The 23,363-nt window shown below is 39.8% G+C and overlaps 1 protein-coding gene across 1 annotated transcript in view; it reads left to right on the forward strand.

The window, feature by feature from the left end:
- LOC117821268 (cadherin-4-like) overlaps positions 1–17,547 on the forward strand; it is a 334,441-nt gene extending 316,894 nt beyond the window's left edge. The window contains exons 14-18 of the mRNA XM_034695419.1: positions 3,745–3,984; positions 5,591–5,827; positions 8,349–8,488; positions 8,571–8,735; positions 13,252–17,547. Of these exons, the coding sequence (XP_034551310.1) occupies positions 3,745–3,984; positions 5,591–5,827; positions 8,349–8,488; positions 8,571–8,735; positions 13,252–13,458 (989 nt within the window). The 3' untranslated portion in view covers positions 13,459–17,547. The remainder of the gene's footprint in view (positions 1–3,744; positions 3,985–5,590; positions 5,828–8,348; positions 8,489–8,570; positions 8,736–13,251) is intronic.
- Positions 17,548–23,363: the final 5,816 nt, after the last annotated feature.

Consider the following 23,363-nt stretch of genomic DNA (forward strand, 5'->3'; position numbering starts at 1 on the left):
TCTTGCAAAAGTTTTGGAAGATACTGGGTAACTTTTGTGAGATCTCACAAAGCATTTCATTCAGGTTGCTTCCTAGATGCGGTCCTGAAAGTGCAGCCTCCACCTCTACAGACGCATAATATTGAGCTGTACATAGAGGCAAATATCTGATTGGATTTGATTTGATTTGATGTCTTTATTTCAAACATGTAAAAGTAAAATAGAAAAAAAAAACATACAAGTAAAAAAGAAGAAAAAAATATACAAAAAAACCCAAATCAATCAGTTCCATTAGCAAGCACTGAAACATTTTACTTGACTTGTGTGAAAAGGAGTATGAATAAGTTCAAACATATTTAATCCTTTATTCACTATTTTCAGGCATTATATGAGTGCATTTCAACAAAACAAATCTTCATAACCTATCTTCATATTTACAGCTAAAATCAAAAGCAAACCCCTCTTGATTCTCAACACTTGTCTTCCTCCTTGTACCTCATGACAATTATTTCTTTATACCTCTTCCTGAACTGGATTATGTTTTGGCATTCCTGTAGCTCCGTGTTAAGTCTGTTCCACAGATTGAAATACAAAAGCTTTTCCTTGTGGTCCGAACACTCACCATCTTTAATCTTAACTTCCCTCTTAAGTTATAACCCTCCCTCTCTTTCAAAGAACAATATTTGAATATTTCCTGGAAGGAGATTTTTCCTTCCCCAGAAATATTCTGATGGCTCTTCTCTGTACTTCTCTGACAGTGGTTACAGTGAGCTTATGTAAGTGTTTCCCCAAACCCCAGTACAGTAACTGAGATAAGGTGAAATATATGAACAGTAGAGAATAAGTAGTGATTAATGATCCAGAATGTTCTTGGCTTTGGCAAGAACTGAAATGCTTCAAGACAGCTTGGATTGAACGTGTTATATCTGATGTGGAGCTTGCAGGATGGCTCGTATTGAAATTAAATTGATGAAAAATGGAGCTGTATGTCTTGATTTGCTTTTGTAAGGTTGAAAATAGGTGTCAGTTTGTCAGGGCAATGATCAGCTGACGAGTTATTGGCTTGTGAAGGCTGAATCTGTGAACGTCTCTTAAACTTTACCGAGGTCATTTACGTGTGCAGTATAGGACGAGAGCTTCTCCTTGCACTAAGCTTATACTCTGCTGCAAAAATAAGCAGTAAACATTTTCCTTATGAGTTCAAGTTTCCAATCACTACAAGGTTTTTTTTAATAACACAATATAATGATTATTATTATGTAAGTATTAGGTCCAATTTAGAGTGAAATAAAGGAGTAAGCAGTGTATGCCTTGGGGCTTGGCTTCTTGTAAACAAACTGCCACCACAACAGCACAAACAGGACCATTAGTCTAAGCGTACCAGTATGGAACGCCCCATTTGGCCATAGCGTTTGCCGCATGCACGACTACAAATAATTGGCCAATTAACTAATGGCGCCATGAAAGCGAGGCTGGTGCAAAACGTCATATGTCCAGGGAACCTCCTGGAAAACCCCTATCCAACAAATTCCAATTGCGCATGCCTAACACGCCTAAACAACAATAAACATTGCGAGCAGTACCGGTGTGATCAAGTAAAAACAAAGTTTCAGCAGAAGAAATTGACATTTTAAAAGTGTCAGAACCCCAAAAAATTCCAATACACATTATTTAAAATCTTATGTTTAACTCCATTACTAGCCATTTAAATTAATATTTAGTCCATTGGTGTTCTTTAATTTTTACAGATCATGGTTCAATGAGGACAACTCACTCGTTTTTCATTCAAATTAATGTTAAAACTTTTTTAATGTACATAAGAAAGCCCTACATATATATACAATAGTTTGACATGACATAGATTTTTGTTCATTTTATTTTACAATGAGATTATTTTTTTTTTTGATGAAGCGATGTTGATAAATTAACACGACTCCTCTTTTGTCACATGCTGCCCAGATTTTTATTCTGCATGTGGCTGGTTTGAAAGGCATATGTAGCCTAAAATAAACTTTTAAAAGGGTCAATTTGACCCGCAACATAACAGGAGGGTTAATGCTTTGTTGGGGCGTTAACCTGTCTCATGCATACCGCTACTCCATTTTTTTTTTCACCATTAGTACAAACAGCCCGTTTTCATCGCTAATGGCTGGATGTGCATACGGGCCCAGGTGATGTGTATCCTCCCTGTCCTCCAAATGTGGGGTCATGAAATGCCACTGGTTAAAATGCTAACAGAAAAACTAGTGGCCAACATTAACCGTGGCTACATCCAGCTCCTCTATACAGTCTGTGCCCCAGGCTTTAAAGCATCTATAATGTGACATACCAGTCAGACAGAGTTCAAACTGTCGACAGACTCACCAACACTGAGTAAGACTGTGCCGTGTCACTCTTCTTCTTGTGGCAAATGTCTTGCTCTGTTGCCATGTTTAATTGGCAGATCTGTCAGCTTTGCATAAATCTTTCTAAATTACATCGCCCTTATCTCATTCCCAGAGATGGGCCCGGAGGTCGCTTTATTCCATCCAATGGCTCAGCCAGCGGGGCATGGCGGGGAAATGACTCGTAATTGGAGGCAGCTAAGGGTCGTCACCTCCTGACACACACTCAATAAACAGCCCTGAGCTTAATACAGCCAACGCGCTTCCTTTTTTTTTTAGATTAGTGCTATCTTTCCCCCCCCACTCTTTCTCAGTTATGTATTCTTCCCCTTGCTGAGCTATCTCAGTGTCTGATTTTTAAAGTATCTATTCTTTGCTCTGGATTGTCTGTAAATGCTGTTGCTGATGGTCTGTTGCTCTCTCCAATCATCTTCAATCAATGCAAAAAGCTTCAGAATTGTGTCTTTAGATGAGATGTGTGTGTGTGCATCAGTGCATGTTATTACAGTCCAATGCAGGACCTACTATGGTTAGCTATAGCATCAGACAGAATGTATACAATGTTCTGAACAATTTCCACACACTTCAAGGACTTAGATGCAGCATTGGTACAAAATATCTCCCCTGTAAGCAACATCTGTGTGAAAAATAAGATTGTGGCTTAAAGCATATGTTTATCATAAGCCAATCAACTCCTCAAGGATTTCAAGGGTGCCTTATTATCCTTGAGCAGGGAGTTATTTTGTGTGTTATCACAGCAGAGACCTCCTCACACTTAAGTACAGAAACACAGTGAGTGCATTTACAAGTGTATATAAGTGATTGTGTGCGAGAGGAGGAGGAGGAGGAGGTTGCTTGTATTTCACCTTAAAAATGATGCACTCACCGCTCAGCAATACATTGTTTATACTGCCAGCAGAAGAGCCTTTATTTACAGCATCATAGATGTCTCTCTTGGTATTGTGCAAATACACAGAGACAAGGACTTGTTTGATTGTGTTACAGTCATCATTATTGTGCCTAAGCCCACTCTAGGCGATTGGAGGTGCTGTGCCCGCATCTGGGTCGACTCTGATGGGTTTGATTTGGCTGTGAGGCAAAAAGAAGAGCCGGAGAGAGAGACTGTCAGAAGAATTTCTGTCAGGGGCAGAAATTGTCCTCCAGCTGTACAGCATCCTTACCTCCTAAACTGCGTTCCTTTCACCTTTTCTCTTTCTTTTTTTTATCTCGCTTTTTTAGTCTCTTTCATTATATACCTCTGCTGGTCTTCAACTCCTGGCCCTCTTCCCTCTCAATCATCCCTCTCACTGCACACATCTTCTCTTTTCATCTTTTCCTCCCATTGTGATACTATTTTTCTCTTCCCTCGTTCTGCTTCCAGGCTCTCCTGCAGCCAGCGGCACAGGCACCCTGCAGATCTATCTGATAGATATTAATGACAACCCCCCAGCACTTATACCCAAGGAGTCTCAGATCTGTGAGCGGGTGAACAGAAACGTCAACGGTGTCAACATCACTGCCGCTGATGCCGACACTGATCCCAACGCTGGACCTTTCGTCTTCGAGCTGCCCAGCTTCCCCAGCAGCATCCGACGCAACTGGACCATTTCTCGGATCAGTGGTGAGGAGGCGTCAGTAGCGGAGGAGGCGTGGTGCAGGGCAACAGTACCAGAGAAAATTTGGAAATGTGTTTTACAAAGCAAACTTATGATCAGTGTGTGGAAAGGCTTTTTAGTGCCACTGAAAAACATTGTAGCAGAACAGAGAACAGAATTACTTTAGCAATTTTACCATTTTTATGTACTCTATTATAATCTCTGTCATTGTTAAGCTGCTGTGTTCTTCTTACATATTAAAAGCCCTCATGATTACTTCTTCACTGATTATGAAACAGACTGAATTTAAAGTGATACTTTCTAATGGCTCACAAAAGCAAACAGCATGATCATGTGTAGTGGTGTAAAAAAGTTTTCGGACACCCATAAAATTTTACACAATCTCAAATATTGACATGAAATATTTGTAGAAATATTTTTTGTGTGTGTTTCAAGCATTAGACAGACAAACAAATATAAATGAAATATTTTTTGTTTATTATTTACACAAAAAACTAAGAAAGCTAAATTCTTGACAGTTTCAATATGTCAGTTCTCAACATTGTCGTAATCAAAGTCAACAAATAACAGAGAATGTGTCCAAAACTGAACAAAAAAGAAATAAACCTTGCTCTGACTGTACTAAAATAAATTACACTTGAAGACCTAAGAGTGATTCTCAATGCAATATTTGGGGTGTCCGAAAACTTTTTTCCACCACTGTATCGTTAAGCATCAGACCAGACAATTGACGGCACACTGAACAATCTTGCATCACAAGAACAATAAAAACACAATAAAAGCTAAGAAGCAATAAAAGCAAACTGACAGTAAAAGCAGAAAGGTAAAACGTTAAAGATTCAAATAAATTCACAAAATAAAAACTTTACGAAAAAAGTGTGTCTTGAGTAGTGACTGACTCTGCAAGTCTGATATCCTCTGGCAGGCTGTTCCACAGTCGGGGGGCTCTGACAGCAATGGCCCTTTCGCCTTTAGTTTTTAGTCTAAAGCATGGAACAGCAAGCAGAGCACTGCCAGAGGATCTCAGACTGCGTCCTGGTTCATAGGGAGTTGAAAGATCAGAAATGTATTTAGGGGCGAGTCCATGTTGTTCTTTAAACGTGATTAAAAGTGTCTTAATAGCGATCCTAAAAACAACAGGGAGCCAGTGTAGGGGTATGCTAAAATTGAGGTGATGTTAGCATTGTAGTCTTTACAATGAGATTAGTACCAGCAGCAGATGGCTGTTCATGAGAACCTAATGAGTCTGGTTCTCTTTCAGGCTTCCTTTTGTTAAAAGGCAGATTTTTCTTGCCTCTGTTGCCAAAGTCTTGCTCATGGTGGACCCATGTTGGGTTTCTGTAAATAATAAAACAAGTACAGTCTAGTCCTGCTCTTTTTCTGAAGGGTCATCAGATGTCTTTTGTTAAAAATTGGCACTGTATAAATAAAACTGATTGATTTGCTCATTTGGACGATGTTCCCTGACCCTATGTGGAAGCAATCTTTAAATTCAGTCAGAATCATCTTGAAAATTGAGGATCATGAAGGAAACCACTTTAGGCTGTATCAGGGAATTTAATAATAAGTGACACATCTAATAGCTGCTTTATTCCTTTCTTTTTCTCACAGGTGATTACGCCCGTCTTGGTCTGCGGTACCAAATATATTTAGAACCTGGGGTGTACGAAGTCCCTGTAATTGTGTCCGACTCGGGGAACCCTCCGTTGTCCAACAGGTCGACCATCAAAGTGAAAGTGTGTCCCTGCGACGGAAACGGAGACTGCACCACACTCGGTGCAGTGGCAGCTGCTGGTTTAGGAACCGGAGCCATCATCTCCATCCTCATCTGCATCATCATACTGCTGAGTGAGTATCAGCTGCTCGTATTTCATTCACCCACTGACACACAGACAAGGCTCTCAGACATCTCACACACACCCATCACTACAACCCCAAAATTTAACCGCAGATGTTTCACTTTGATTTGCCTCTCTGTTGAAAAAGTGCCGTTCTGGGTGCAGACATTAAACATTCACCAGGCTGTAATACACCAACACCAACAACAATGTGCATAATGTATTAACACCTCGACTGCTGGAATCCTCTCCAGCATCTCTCAACATGGAGTTTTTTTTACTTCTTTTTCTTGTAGGGTAGATATATACTTTGTCAAACTTGCTGTGATTCATGCTTCAGGCTTACTTTGTTGCTGTAGGTTGAATAATTCATACACATAGACAAGTTTTACAGACATACTCGGCTGCAGCTGGAGGAACTTTCAGACAATTTAAAATGTTTATGCTGAATTGACCAAGTAGAGCCCCTTGGATTTTGAAATATCTCTCCCGGGCAAGACGAATACTTCGCAGACTAGATGTATTGAAGACAACAAAGCAGCACAAGCGAAGTAAGATTGCTGGTATAGATAATGGCAATAAAATACCAATAAAAGAAAAGAAAGACGGCTGTAAAGGGAGGAGAATTAGATGGCATCAGGCTGAAATATGTCATCAAACCTGGGCACAAGCATAAATTGTCCCTAGAGGATAGATCCTTCTGACACTGGTGGTGCTCTGATGTTTTCCTAAATCCACCAGCAGGTCAAAGCTTTCCAAATCCTGCAAGGTATCTAAAAATTTACAATGTGCATTAGAACAAACTCATGTACCAACATTTAGTGCTGGGCGATAATTCGATAACGATAATTATCATGATATAATTTTACTCTATATAAATATCAAAAATGTTTGATAAAAATTTGATATAAATAAACATGTAATTACACCCCCCAGCCACTTAAAATGGAGGGGTACTAATGAGCCTTAAACACTAGTTGCCACCCAACATTAGATAGAAGAAGGAGAAGACGGCATTGAACAGCCAATCATGTCACCTGGATGAGAGGTAGGCAGGGCTTAAAGACGTTTGAAACAGAATATAAACACAGCTGAAACAAGGACAGGGACACTGAAGAAAGCTCAAAACCTACCAGCTCAAAGCAGAGTCATTAGTCTGACACTGTGTTGACTCTGCGTTAACTCTTAACTTAATACACTTCATTAAATATACTTTCAGGATGTGGGTAAAGGAAGAGCACAGAGACAACTTCTGCTGTGCATTTCTAACATGTTTAATGTCCACCGCTACCATAGGACAACTGAACACTGAATAACCATGATGCATTCACTGCACTGTGGGAAACAACATCACTCTGCCTGTAACCATTAGTAATCTTAAAGGGAACAATACTCTACTAAACTGATACACAGAATACAATTCTCTCTATACTTTTTTAAAATGTAATCAAATTATGGAAATAACCTCAATCTGAGAAAAATAAGAATCTACAAACTAAAACTTCACAAAATCTAATTTTACACAAAAGCCCTGCTTCCTGTTGATTTGATTTGATTTGATTTGATGACTTTATTTCGAACATGTAAAAGTAAAAAAAATACAATTAAAAAAAAAGCAGAAAAGAAGAAAGAGTTATACAAACATAAAATAAAAAGAAACAGTTTTACAAAAGAAACAAAATCAATATTAGCAAGCAGTGAAACAATTTACTCTACATGTACGAAAAGGAGTAGGAAGAAGTTTAAAACTTATCTAATCCTACCCCTCTATTCACTGTTTTCTGCCATTATATGAGTGCAGTCCCACATGTCAAATCTTCATATATTATCTTCATATTTATGCTAACAAACAAAAGTAAACCCCTCGTGATTATATACACTTGACTTCCTCCTTGTACCTTATTAAAATCATTTCTTTGTACTTCTTCTTGAATTGAATTATGTTCAGACATTGCTTTAGTTCCATACTGAGACTGTTCCATAGTTTAACACCACAGACTGAAATACAAAAGCTTTTCCTTGTGGTCCGAACACTCATCATCTGTTCCTTCCTGAAATGATCAAGAAATAAAAAGAAAATGAGACATGAGCAAAAATATTAAATTAGAATATTAAAAACCTAAACTTAGGTGATTGTTGATATCTAATTTAGTCTGCATGTCTACCAGTGTTGTAGTGCTCTAAAAGCGGTTTCTTTAGCATGCTATAAATCGCCTCATCTTCCATCCACTCCATGGCAGCAGTGACAGGCATTACAAAAATGATTATGCATTAAAGTCAATCTCATGGCTGATGGTCCTTTTTGCTTTGTAGGTCATAAAGAGGCAATGCTTTAATTTTCAGTTTGACTCAGAAGCAGTTAAGAACTATTTACAGAGGCTTTAAATCAGCATGTAAGCATTAACAACATGCAGGGTTGTTCACCCTCTGTTCTTTTTGAAGATAAGGGTTGCAGTGTCTCTAGGTTTTCTGCTTTGTCTTCTGATGCCTGACTGTCACAGTGTAAACACAAAGGTTATCATTTCCTACAGGTATGGTGCTGCTATTTGTGGTGTGGATCAAGCGCAGAGAGAAGGAGAGACAAACCAAACAGCTGCTCATTGACCCTGAAGATGACGTCAGAGACAACATTCTGAAATATGACGAAGAGGGAGGAGGAGAGGAGGACCAGGTGAGCTCCTAAGAGACACACACACACGTGATTTCTGAGTTGACTCCCCCTTGCTCCTGCTTACATGTGTTAATCCATGTAGGACTACGACCTGAGCCAGCTGCAGCAGCCGGACTCCTTGGAGCACATCATCAGCAAGCCACCAGGCGTCCGTAGGGTGGATGAGCGTCCCATCATCCCCGAGTCCCAGTACCCAATCAGACCTGTCGTGCCCCACCCTGGGGACATCGGGGACTTCATCCATGAGGTGAATTAGCATTGACACAATGGACACACACATCACATCTGGCATGTATAACAGCTCATCCCTCATTAGATTGTTTCTCCCGCAGTGAGCCAGCCTCTCACTTTCACTTTCCATCGATCTGACATCTAATGTAATTACTCACTTTGGATGCTGTTCAATATGTAAACTTTAGTAGAGTGATGGAAACAACACAGAGTTTTGTTTTACTTTACAGCTGCACTCACCTTGCCAGCTTTCTCCACACACACAGGTACACACACACACACACACTCAGCGTTGGCACACTGATGCGAGAAAATGCTGATTGACGGACTCGTGACAACACGTTCACACTCGAGAGGTGTTGGCAGCTGTTCAGCTTTGATCCATCCAGCCTTGACTCTCTCTCTTTGTGTCTTTCTCTCTGTCTTATTTTCTCTCTTCCTTTATCTCTCTCTCTTCCTTACTCACACATGCACTCACCTGATCTCGCTCCAGCAGTCTGGTAAAACACAAACACAGCACAACACATGGTGTTCCTGCCATGCACTGTCCCCTTGAGGGTTGAAGCTTTCCATCCGTAACATCTCTCTGTATTCTAGTGAAGTGGATGAAGACCGTTCTCCTTACCTGCCTTTGCTTGAGGTCATTAGCCTTCATTTGTCATTCGAAGGAAAAAATGCAGAAAGCACAGGAGGAAAAAACACAAACCTCTTCAAATCTTAAAATATTGAAGAAAAGAGTTTTATACCAGTGTTATACAAAAATGGAAGATACATCTGTTATAGATGATTTTTTTTACATGAAAAACTTTCCAGGAAGTTTGCAGAACCCACATCAAGTAAAGAGTTCTTCATTTCAGATGTGCTAGGTCAATTCTTTATTTGGTTGCGCACAAATGGCTGTGTTTCATTTTGTGTTATATCTTTATTTTATTTCTACGTCTGTACTAAAGTCCAAAATGATGCTGATCTCAGTGAGACTGCCTGATCAGATGAAGGTTAGAGCAATAGGCAACCAAGGTATAACATGGGAACCTGTCTGCTGTGTTTAACCAGCTGTGAGCACATCTCCATAAGGAACCTGTGCATCGGCTGTCTGCTGTATTTATTAAGGGTTCACTAAGCGTGATGTCTGTAATGCATTTTCACAGAGTATATGTGCAACACAACATTTGATAGGACTCATTTCCAATCATTTTTACTTCAGCAGTGTCATGCATCTTTTACTTTGGATTGATACAAGACAGCAGATTGTACTATTCTGGTGAATATGAAGCTCCTTTGAAGAGTTGTTGCAGGCTATGAAATGAACTGGAATCAGTATTGATACCTCTATATTACCTAAGATAATAAACACCTTCATCAGCATAATGATTTACTTCTTCTTCAGTGTGTCATTAACAGCTGAAATCACTGTCAAGGGGATAGATGACAAATGAAGTGATAAACTGCACTCCTGCTAAAACAGCATTTTTTATGTTTTGCATAATCAGTGATGATTTAAACCAGGGGTGTCAAACTCAAATACACAGAGGGCCAAAATAAAAACAATAGGTGCAAGTCAAGGGCCGGACTGGTTCAATGTTTATTGCAAAACTTATTGAAATGAACTTATTGCACATATTGAACATTGAATTAGCAAAGCTTAAGTTATTGCCTATAAACATTTAAAAAATGAAAAATATGTTGAATTCATTTCTTATTGCTCAATCTGCAGCTTATCTAATGAATGAGCTTTACTAATTTCTTATAAAAATATTTTTCCACAGGCCAACAACATTAGCAAAAAAGATTCTGCAAAGAAAAACCAAAAATGCCCTGTGGTAGCAAGAAAAAGTGCAAAAAGGAAACATATTTTAGCTCAGTCGGCTGCTCTGTGATGCACACTAGTCTAAGCCAGATACTCAGCATTTCATCTTGGATGTAAGTTCATCAATGTTTGGGGTTAGGCACTGAGCTGTGAAGGTGTTCATCAATAAGACGACTCCTGTGAGATGTTTTGTTTAACTTCTTCAAAGAGAACAGTTGTTCACACAGGTAGTTTGGCAGCACGGAAAATGGCTCAAGTTTTCTTGCAGCATCTGTGTGTCCCGCAGGCGCAGCTTGGTTTTAAAAGCCTTCACTGCAGCGTACATGTCTGTGATCACACGGCCCCGCCCCTGAAGCTGCAGGTTGAGCGCATTGAGATGGCTCGTGATGTTACACAGAAATGCCTCTTCACACAGAAACTTTTTTATCGCGGAGCTCTGTTGTGTCTTTCCCTTTGCTCTCCATGAACTGACAGATCTCCTCATGCAACTCGAAACACCTTTACAGCACTTCTCCCTGGCTCAGCCATCACACCTCTGTGTGATGGGGCAAGTCACCATATTCTGAACCCAACTCCTCCAGAAAAGACTTGAACTGGCGCTGATTTAAACCTATGGCTCTTATGAAGTTAACTGCTCGTGTTATGGTGCTCATAACATGTTCCATTTCCAAGGCTTTGCCACACAGCGATTCCTGGTGTGTGATGCAGTGATAAGCTGTCAGCTCACCTGCGCTGTTTTCCTCCTGCATCCTCTCCCGGATTCTGCCCACTAGTCCACTCTTTTGCCTGCACTTCACGGGCGCTCAATCCATCGTCAGTCCCACACGTTTATCCAAAGGCAGCCTTGTTTCATTTACACATCTGGATACCTCTTCAAAGAGATCTTTTCCCGTAGTTGTGCCATGCATTGATCTTAATCCCAAAAGTTCCTCTGTTGCGCACATGCATATACTCTGCCTCCCACCTGTCTTGAACCCCCCTGTTTTCAAAGTCCACCTTTCGTTTAGCCATTTTTGGGGAGAGGGATAGCTGAAAGTTGACTGCAGGTGACTAGCTTGCAGTGCATTGTGGGACTTGTAGTTTTAGTGGTGCGTGCAAAATACCGTCAGGCCAGCTCTATAAATAATTTGATATTATCTCGCGGGCCAAAGATAATGTCACCGCAGGCCGGATTTGGCCCGCGGGCCTTGAGTTTGACACATATGATTTAAACAATTCAATTCATAGGTGGTGTTTTTAAAACTGAGTATTAAAAGCAGGGATGGGTTTTTGTTTTCAAAACATCAGCTCCACATGAACAGGACGGAACAGCAAAAAGCGCTAAAATCAACACACAAAGTTCGCCGGAAGAGCTTTAAGTATGAACTTTTATGGTAATTTATATGGGGCAGGTTTGTAAAGTTGTGCACACCGAAAATAACAGCAACATTTCTCCACATTTAGCTCCAAAACGTCATAAAAATGTAGAGTGAATTTATAAAAGTCACTTTTTTTTTTTATCACATTTAGAGGAATATTTGTGATCTTCTTAATATTTAATTTTGTTGTCAAAAATATTTTAAGTTAATTAAAATCATTGTTAAATCCAAATGCTAAATACAAATATAAATAGTATATATAAATCTAAATGTTCAACGTTAAATATAAATGTGAAATATAAATGTTAAATGTTGCTCCGTGATCCTAAATATTTAGCTCACAAATATTCCTCTAAATGTGATCCTCATATGTAATTGTTGTATGTATTCTGTATTGTTTACATATTATTTTTTGAAATACAAGTGGAATGGGTCTGTGGGAGGAAAGAAAGAGGGAAAAAATTGGAAGAATGGAAATCCTCTGTTCCACATTGTACTCTTCCTTTGCTACCTGTAAAACTGCTTCCAATAAACAAAGTTATCCAAAGAAAATAAAAAATTAACTTTACATTTGTATGACATTTTGGAGCTATATGTGGAGAAATGTTGCTGTGTTTTTCGGTGTGCACAAATTTACAACCGGCACCCCCCATAACTTTATACCTCTCTCATCTATAAATACTGCGCTTTTTAGATCACTTAATTTAGTTGGTTAAAGTAAGTAGTAGATTGAGAATTTACATTAAAAAAGTAGCTCAAAAAATAATATGCAGTATGTAGAATTGAAGCAAATTTTTCACTGCCCAACCAGTCAGAACAAAACTCTGATTGTAGTTCAGTTATGAAAAAATACATGTATTTTAACCCTGTAACAGGAGCCATACTTTGATTTGAGTAACAGTTTATACATGAGAATAAGTTAATAGAGAGCGCTGCTCAGCTGGTAAAAACTATTGTATTTACCCTGATGATGCCAAAGTGATGTCATTGAGGATCTGTGCTCAGAAATTGTAGATTTAAAAAAAAAAGCGGTACAAACTTGGTTGACTTTGAAAGACTGAGGCATTGACTATATTGGAAGAGTGAAGGGAGAATGTTTGGTTGCACAATGGGAATTGTACGATCCAGCGGTTGTAGAGTTTGATCTTTGCAGGAGACTCATCTTTGGATCCATCAGATTCTGCTGCTTCAGTTTGACCTTTGTTTTTCACTCTAGTAGAAGCATTTTGAAATCATCAGAGTTGCCTTCCAACATTTTATTGCTTTCAAACCATGATCACCATGCCTTTTTTAATCATCTTCATCGTGCACCTCATGCAGATATATGAGTACTGACCACTACGTATCCTTGTCTTTTTCCTGTTCAGGGTTTGCGAGCGGCGGACAATGACCCGACAGCGCCTCCATATGACTCCCTGCTGGTGTTTGACTATGAGGGCAGCGGCTCTACCGCAGGCTCTGTCAGCTCCCTCAACTCTTCCAGCACGGGGGACCAGGACTATGACTACCTCAACGACTGGGGCCCTCGCTTCAAAAAGCTGGCCGACATGTACGGCGGAGGGGACGATGATTAAGTCTGTCTGGACTCACATGTATACGCACACATACACAAACACACACCCTCGTCCCGTCAGCTGGCCTGCCATGCTCTGTCCCACTAACACAAATGGGGCTATTACACCGTTATGAACACACAACGACGACAACATGCTCACACTGAACAACCAACCAACCAATCAAATGACCCACCACAGAAGACTGCTGCCACGAGGCTCCTGCTCAAGGCTTCTGTCTGAGACTGAAACAGAAGCTCTGGATTGCAGGCTTCTCATCGTTCGTATTTTCAAACTTGTGTTTTTGTTTCATTTCAGTTGTGAAGCTTGATGTTGGTTTTACTTCTCACTAGTCTGATTTTTGTTTTCCCCTTATGTTTGTGTAGCTTTTATTTTGTCCCTGCTCGCCTTCAATTGGAGCCACTCCCTATTCCTGAGGGTTTTCACTTTTCCCTCGCTGTCAGCCCCCGCCTGCCTCTCTCTGCAGAAGCTTTAGGTTGAGCTGCTTGCTTTCTCTGATGGGAACAAAAGTGGAAAAAAAAAACAGAATAAGAACGCAGATATGAAAGTCCTTCTTGCATGGAGGGTCCTGGTTTATTTTTTCTTGAACTTGAATTACTTTTAACAGAAGCACTGTTGTTTAAAAAGTGCCTTCAGTGGTGCGTATTTTAGCAGACTCCCGCTAACTCAGGATTGGTTGCCATTTTTCGTGGGCTTACATGCCCCTGTATGACCCCTGAACCTTTAACTCAGACCTCCCCTTGTTATCTCTATGGTCCTGCAGTGCTGTGGTGGCTGCATGAGATATCAGAGGAGCATCGACTGGCTTGACGAGGGCGCTTTATGTAGACATACTGTACACAGGCCTACAGTGTGTCTGTAAGTTATGAACAAAACATTTCAAGTCAGGCATTTCTGTGCTCCTAGATCATGTCAGACTTGAATGTGATTACTGAAATCACAGAAATACAGGACGGGACAGTCTTAGAGAAGAAATGCATCGTGTGTCTTTGTTTATTGTGGCTTCCATAGCAGCTGTGTTTGTTTCGAGCTCTCTGTGGTTGCACCTAAAACCTGATGAAGCTTGTTGCGATTGTGGTTTTAAGTGAATATCTCACTATATATTTAAAAGATTGACAAGTCATGTGTGTTACCTCTTCAAGTTACTGTATTTGAAGTGCTAATGAGGGTTATTAGGGAGACTTCGCCTTTAAGATCATTAAGGGTTTGCATTGAGTTCCCATCACCCAAAGGGAAACGACATGGCACCTGTAACTGTTTGGTGAATATATGAAGGGAAACTATATAAACTGTACAAACATACAGGAAATGAAACAGAGGATTAGTTCAAAGAGCTCAAAGTGTTACACACAGTTATGAGCTTGTTAAAGCTCCACCCTGAGTCCCTTTCTCTCTTAAGTTTCTTTTTCCTTTTTGTTGATTCACAGCTGTAGCTCAGAAAACTTTTAATATACAAACTTTGGTGTTGGTCCCTGTCACAGAAACTGTGGGAATTGAGCCTCAGCCAGGGATTTAGCGCCTTCACAATCTGTCTCTCTTCAGGCAACATTTCATTCATCTGAATTTTTTTTTTTTCTCCTGAAATTTCTGGCTGAAACTTCAAGAGGTTTTAGAGACAAAGTTAGAGGAAAGGGAAAGTCTGTTGTGAAGCTCTGCACTTTATCAAAGCAGACTCACAAAACTAAAGCTTCAGTAATGGCGCTTTAAAGAAGAGACGTTGGGAAAGAGAGTTTTGTTGTGTCTAAATGAAAAAAAAGCTGAACAACCCATGGGCTTTTGTAATCATATTTCAGTCCCCCAGAACTGCACGCAGAGAAAGGAGAGAAAAAGCTTTAGTCGTTTTATTAAATTATTTAAATATGCAAAACATTTCACAGGGGGAACAGGGAAGATGCTGGTGAATGATGGAAAGGTTTAATCATTCCTTATCTTCTGAGTGCCCGTTGAAACACTCCTCAGATGTAGCTGGTTTTATCTTGATGTGGACTGACCAGATTTTCTATTAATTATGGATATGATGAATGCTTGGAGGAAATCTCAGCAGCGACAATGTTCTTTAGATGTGATTTGATGAGAAGGATGCTCCATCCCTCCTTTTTCTCCTGCTGCTTTTCAAACTACCTTCTCATGCTTCACATGAGAATAACTGCAGATGAAAACAATCTGAAGTTAAAAAAATATTCATAAAACGTTTTTATATTCTTTCAGATAGAGAGGTCTTCACTTGTGATCGGATGCAAGCGAAATAAATGTTATTCAGTGCATAAAGTCATCCTGCCAAAACAAAGAGATAAGGACTGGAGTTTTATTGATTATAACAAGTGAAGAAAGGTCAAATCATTATGTTTGTCAAGGTTAACAGGGTAGGTATCTTTTTATTCTCGACATCAATAGGTAAATGGGTGAAGTAGAAACTGAACCGATCATCGGCTCAGAGGTGAAACTGTCGACATGAGAACGGAGCACTTTCCATATCTGATGAGCTCTTTTCTCCCCGGCTGCTCCTCAGCCTACAGAATATCTCCACAAAATAAACACAACTGTTACTTTCTGCTATCTCTGATTATTTCTGACATATAAATGTTGTACATACAGAGCATTTTTATACGTTTGGGAACATGATTTATCCGTTTCTGTGTTGTATTTTCTTTAATTTCCGTTCTGTTTTTCGAATGAGTACTCGGCAATGTATATTTCACCACTAAAAGCCATGTTGCATTTAAGAGAATCTGTGTGATTCCACTTGAGCTTACAGCCATACTTGTGTCCCTGTTTAAGATTAGCTTCATCATGGTGAAAAGGTTCCACTTCAAACCAACTTGTACAGTCTTTACTAGCACACACTCACTCCTCTAAGCCTTACTGTACATACGTGAGTGTTCTATATCACATGAGCCCCTTCAGCACTGTTGAATTCAGCTGGGGGGGTGGGTCCAGCGTTCACTGAATAAAGACGAGCTTGGGGCCGTCTTATCGGACTGGATTCAGGGCCAAACACAGCAGGAGGTCCCCACACACACACACGCACACACACACACATGCAAAGACTTTCACACACTTCACACAAGGTAACTGACCTATAACTGTGTCATACATACAAACATGACACAATGCCATTATGATACTGAATGTTATCAATGACTCTCAATGACACGTGGAAGAAAATCATCTGTGGAGTCGGTCAAACTTGACACAACCATGTAAAGGCGGTTTGTAAAAGTGGAAAATGACAAGAAGCTTGATCTTTAGGTGTGACATACTTGGTCTATCTGTCTTATTGACATTCTCTTGCCAAACAAGGGAAGAATTGGCAAACAGTAGAATGAAGGAAGAAAACGATTGCACTGCTGAACTCCACCCCTGTCCTCTGGCTCCTCTGCCTCTCTGGCTTGTGTAAGCTAGGAACACTTGGTCTCTCTCTGGACACTGCCTGACCATGGACACACACAGGACAGGAGGCTTCAGACAGAAGCAGGCTTTTTTTTTGCTCTGCTATGGCTAGAACTGCAACGACAGGCAGCAGTGTTTCTACAAGTTTTACAAATACTGCTTAAGTCCAAGTGTACATAATGTAGTATTTGCTTGAAGCTAAACAGACCAAGTTAGGCAAACTGTACCTGTACAATTGGAGCTTTTTGCATGTGTCTTTTTATAATGGACAGATGAGTTCTACTACAGTAACCATACAACATTTTAAAATGTGTCGCAGCCCGCATGACCGAGGCTGCGGTCCAGAAGGGATTCTGGTGTACCATACTCACATAGTTTCAAATGGAGGAGAAAAAAAAGATGAAAAAATGATTGCACAGTTATGGAGTCAAAATACTTTTTTGTAAATTGTCAACAGCACAAATATTTTGTATTGTTGTTTGTACCATTTTGTAAGAAAATGAAGAAAGAAAGAACAAAAAAAAAGGGAAAGACTCTGTTGTTTCAAGCGTGTGTTTATAGTGCCACTGCGATCTTGGTTTCTAAATACCGTACAGTAAATGCGCAGCCTTGCAGATCAACCTTGTAATATAGACGCTTAGCTGGAGACTCCCTGTCAGCACCATGTGTTATAAATAAAAATTCCCCTCCTTATAAGAACACTGCCTCCTGTCTTCTCTCTGACGCTTGCTCCATCCTTCAGGCGATGACTTCCACACACAACACACCTGTGTTATTTCTGCTGAAGTTTTTACCAGAAATAATCAATTTTTTTTTAAATGTTCTCGAAAAGGGGTCGCGAGTCTTTGGCACCTATATTTTGGAGGTCGCAGGCTAGAAAGTTTGGGAACCCCTGATCTAGAATAGAAGGATTTGCAAGATGTTCCTGTGACCCTCCATCGGCAATCTTGACTTTTTATATCAAGTATAGTAGTTACTAGTAGTTTACTGATATGGATTTCAGCAGCCTTTCGTTCCCACCTTCTCTGACTCCCTCAGGCTGTCTTATCTGATACAGGCAAAAGGCCAAACAAATAAACATGATAAGAAAAAATCCAGAAAAATAAGATTAGTTTCTTCTTCCTTAAACATGTTGCATGTTAGCTTTCCCTCCTTAGTTCCCTTACCTTCATGTGGAGTATAGTATGATGTGAGGCTCTGAGTTTAAAGCACATAGAGGAGTAGTTTATTAAGTGAACGCACAAACTGACGTGTCAACTGGATCAAACTGCAGGAACACATCATCCTAGGATCAGACTGTCTCTTCTCAGGGAAGGGAAGGTATAAAAGCTGCATGAAATTCCACTGGATGCGATTAAATCCTGCGCCGTATTTTGCATTTTCACAGTAAACAACTTAAGAAGACATATTTTACAGGTGACTGCAGTGCATATATGCACTATGAGAACATTAGCTGTCACAAAGCGTCTGTGCTGACGGATGTGTGTCATTGTGGCAGTGTGCTAATAAACAGCCTGTTCCTCACAAACAAATGATCCCTCTGGTTCTGCATAAAAAGAAACCCTGACATATTCCAGGAAACATTTCCACAATGTCATAATCAGAAGAATTTGAAATGATGATGTGCTCCTGTTTGCACTGGTTCAATTTTCAGATGATTGAGTTTCATATTCCAAATTAGTTTCAGTGCGAGCCATGAACAAACATAAGCTCACATGATCAACACAATTAAGGACGATCATTTCTCAACTGTGCCTGACGAGAACATCTTCCAAGGTGGAATAATGAAGTCTTTCCCAGCAGAAGCTGATGAAATGAGGAGACAGAAGGGTTTGGAAGGAAAATACAACCTGGGAATACAACCTGAAATCCAAACTACATACATGGCTTGATTCAACTGTGGTTTGAGAGAAACATGTTTATTTGGATTTAAGATGGCCTCAGCTTGCAGGGTTATAAGGGCTAAGCATGAAGTTGCACAGAGTTGTCTGTGTTCCTTATCAGTCACAAGTAACACAGGTATGAAAAAATCATAGGCAAGAGAATTCCTGTTAGGACAATTTGTACCCAACAGATAGACTGAAAATAGGATCGTTGGACCATTACAATTGTATCTGGAACTTTTGAGGCGTAATAAAGCGAAGGCACCCTTTGTCCTCCTTGACTGGTTTTGTGCATTATACCGAACGTTTGAACCATTCAATTAGAGCAATGGTCGGCAACCTTTAACACTCAAAGAGCCATTTGGACCCGGTTTCCACAAAAAAGAAAACACACGGAACTGCAAATCCTTTGACGATGACAGTGCATATATATTTTTTCTACCTTTATGCTATTGTTGCGGCAACACTGTCCAGAGTATGGGGGTGTGGCTGTCGAGCTACAGGTGGGCGGACCTTCCTGGTCACATGACCAATTTATCAATGAGACGGTAACGCTGTGGTCTTGATTAGCTCAGGCAGACACCTGCTGGGGAGGCGAGAAGCAAGAGACGCCGTTGTCAGAAGCCGTGGAAAGACATTCTTGCGAAGTTTTCCCCTTTTTCCCGTTGAGTTTTGTCGTGTGTTATATATGTCACCTTAAATATGAACTGTCTTCGAAAACCCTGAGGGGTAACAAGAAGGAAGCAGTGTGAGCTGGTCCCGGAGCCGTGAATGGTGTTCTGGAAAGAAGTCAGCACAGGTAAGGTCCGCCTTTTCCCTTTGCCTTTTGCTCGACAGCCACCTGATTCCCTCTTTAGTATGGCACAGGCAGCCAACGCTTGGATGCCCTAGACCAAGCTCGTGCCAGGGTTGTGTTGCCGTGACACTATGTATAAAAAAAATATAGTGTTTTGCTTATGAAATCAATGAAGTGCTTCAGAGAAAATGAAATTTTATTTCTGTATGCAAAGAAAACATTTTGAACATTTTAAACTCTGTGATAAATAACATGCTGGGAAGGTTCATGTCATAAAACTTAAATTATCCATCTGCAAAACAAAAATGCTGTGTGCCGTCATTCTTTGTGTATCAGAGAGTGTAGCGGAGTGTCGACCTAAACTTAATCTTTTTCTTTCAAAAGCACAGTATGTCACTGAACAATATAAATTACATATTTGCAAAATATAAGTGCAGATTCGTGAGACCTGCCCGGCGGGAATTTCAAAGATTGTGATACATATTTTTAGCGACAAAAAATGTAACAAATCTCTTTTTATCTTAATTTTACAAGTTCACGATAATCTTCAAATTTAGAGTTACAATTTAAAAAAAATAACAAACAAAAATAAAATACACTTCAATTGATTACTCATCATTTATTTTCCAATGCCACAGGGAGCCACAGCACAAGGATGGAAGAGCCACGGGTTGCTGACCCCTGAATTAGAATAATTACACAAGTAAAGAATCATGTGTACTGAGGAGGTTGTTATACCACATTCTTCCAACATAACAACCTGCTCACTAAACATTATTCCACATATTACACCACCTACTTAAAGCTAGGGTTGATAGTCAAAGAAAACTAGCATGAATTTGAGTGTAGCATTTCCTCAGGACTCCGTCTAACCCCTCCCCCCAGGAGGCGGGCAGAACGGCAGGACAGGATTTGATTGGTTTCATAATTTGGCTCCTGATGGCAGGGATTGGTTGGTGTTTTCCCAGGTTTACTCCGGCTGTAGATAGCAGCTTTTTTTTTTAACTCTTTTTTAAGAACACATTATGTATAGATTGCCATCAGGACATAAAGATCACTTTAACCAGTGTAACAAAAAGTGTATCTAAATCTGACTACCAACCCCAGCTTTAAGAAATCAGTCATGAAACACAAAATATTGATTTACCAATCATTTTAGTGATTTTTTTTAATGATCATATTTCTCCTAGTAGTAGTCTGTTTCATTCACAGTTTGAGCTGTGAAAATATAATGACCAATTAACCTAACAAGCATATTTTTCGACTTTGGGAAGAGACCGGAGTACCTGCAGAGAACCCAGTTGTTTGACATTATTTGTACATCATAGGAAAAATCATCATTATCCTTTAACAACATTAAAAAGATAATCCCAGTGATAATACAAACTGTCCGCAGCGACACTACTGTTCTGTTTACGTCCTGTTTGAAATCTTACATCAGAACTAGCAGCTTCAAAAAGACAGAAACTCTGTAGGTAGAAAAGGAAATCAGTTCGCAATCATAGCAAACTGTGAAGGCAGCGTGAGGAGCAGGATGAGTTGACCCTTGTGTGTTCTCTTTTAGCACAGCAGGGCAATGAACCAACAGCGGACTGCATCTCCTTCTCATTGATTGACCTGTCAGAGCACGTCAATGCACATACAGACAGAATAAGCCCTGCTGTTACACACTGCTCACACAAACACACATCCGCACACAAATCTGTCTCCTCAAACCACAAGAAAAACTGAGGTTAAAGTGAAACCCGCTCCTGGCTTCCCACCAGCGAGACTCTAGGGTTGACAGGATGAGTCAGGATGGATTAAATCAGGTTATAAGCACATGATTATCAGGGTGGCCTCATGCTGAAGTCTGACCCAGTGTGGATTTATACACCTGGGTGGTTTAAAAACTGGTATCGATCCATGCTGCAATCATTTTGAACAGCTTAGCTAGCTTGGTTTTGCAGATGAAAAAGAGGTTAAATGTTCATAACAGTTGCGTACAACAATATAAGTTTTACATTTTAGGGAATATGTTTATTATCTTTCTTGGCAAGGGGAGGGGATCAATACCATTTGAAGTTCTGCTAAATAAATAAAGCCTAAATCACTGCAGGGTGCTAACAACAAGCTCTTTCTTGATGGACAACTGGTAATAGGGTTGCCAACTGTCCCGTATTAGCCGGGACATCCCGTATATTGGGCTAAATTAGTTTGTTTCATACGGGAGCTCAATTGTCCCATATATAGACTATTAACTCTTGTAAATTCAGCAGACTGCACTTTACAGATCCTAGATCAGATAAAACCACAGTGGCAGATCATGTGCCAATCACTCGCCTGTCATCCAATCACAGGCCCCCTCACGCCCATCAGTTGTATACAGCGCCAATGCGCCAAGTCCTGCAAAAACTCTAGCTGTGCAAAAGGACAAAAGACTGCTCGAGTCAGTCAAGAGCAGCAAAAAGTATCCATGGAAAAAGTACATTTGGTGAGTCATACTCTTCATTCATTTAATTTTTCTTTTGCCTGTTTTTTTATGTAAAGAGCCAAATTGTGGTTTCTTTAGGTTTATTCATATGAGGTTACATAATGTTACATAATTTCTGCATTTCCAGTTGAATCAGAATATGAATATATATGCTGAATTCCCACATCATGCTCACACCACCATGGCACCATGTATCTGCCAACTTAGCAACTTTGTCGCTATTTTCAGTGAGTTTTCAGACCCCTCTTTTTCTATTGTGTTTTTCTCTTTTCTCGTTCTTGACAATCCCCACTATAACAGTCTATTCTCTTGTTTTGTTTGTTTTGTGATCATCATTTATAGTCCAACCCTTTGTTTTCTAACCATTTTTTTTTTCTTGTTTGTTTGTTTTGTTTTTGTGTACTGTAGTCTATACTTGATAACTTTATTTGGTTATTGCTCTCAATATCTACAACTTGTTTTTATTTATGTTCTGTTCGATGTGAAGCACTTTTATATCTTAGCACTGTTGCATATAAAAAAAAATTATATAAAAAAAAAAAAAAAGGGGAGACTTTTGGAGACTGACGTGAAAGCATGTATCGTTCTTACTCTTACTCAACGAGCATTGGATGCTGCTGTGAGTCCCTCCAGCTGCATTCAGAACAGGAGGCGTTCCCTCCTCAGCATCCAGACTGCAAATGTATCAGCATGCAAGAGGACACGGCTGGCTGATCCCCCTACTGTCTCTGTTTTTGGTCCATTTAGATAGTTCATGTAGATTGCATGCACTAAAAATGTAGAAAATGTTATGGTTGAAAAATGTAATGTTTTACTTTGATTTGTTGTAGGCTCCTAAGTGTAGTTATAAACATATTTAGAGTGTTTTTAACCTCTTTTTGTCTCTCCCTCAACGTCACTCGTCTCTCCTGCAGCGTCCATTACAATTAAAATTATTCAAATTAAATGATGACGTCATTTAGCGACTTCTAGCGACTTTTAGGACAGCAAACAGCTACTTTCCTCAGTTAGGAGTTGGCAACACTGGTCCCTTATTTAGTATAGTGAGAAAGATGTCAACCCTAGCTGGGAGTGATAATGCTGCGCAAAATTTGCAAACATGTTCAATTCTGCTTTCTGTTCCTTCCTTTGCGCCATCTTATATTGTGTATGTGTGATGCAGGACCTCTTTAACACTCAATTAATGAACAGCAGCAAGGTTAGCTTAACACAAAAACAGAGAACTAGCTTGTCTTGCTCTTGTCAGAAAATCAGTCAAAAGTCAAAATATAACACATGAAGGTTATATAGGCTACTTCTCTCTTTTATTGTTGTACTTCAGTGTTTGATACTGCAACAGGCAGTGGCTAAAACAAAAGGAATA

Source organism: Notolabrus celidotus, chromosome 11, assembly GCF_009762535.1.
Source record: "Notolabrus celidotus isolate fNotCel1 chromosome 11, fNotCel1.pri, whole genome shotgun sequence".
NCBI classification, from domain to species: domain Eukaryota; kingdom Metazoa; phylum Chordata; class Actinopteri; order Labriformes; family Labridae; genus Notolabrus; species Notolabrus celidotus.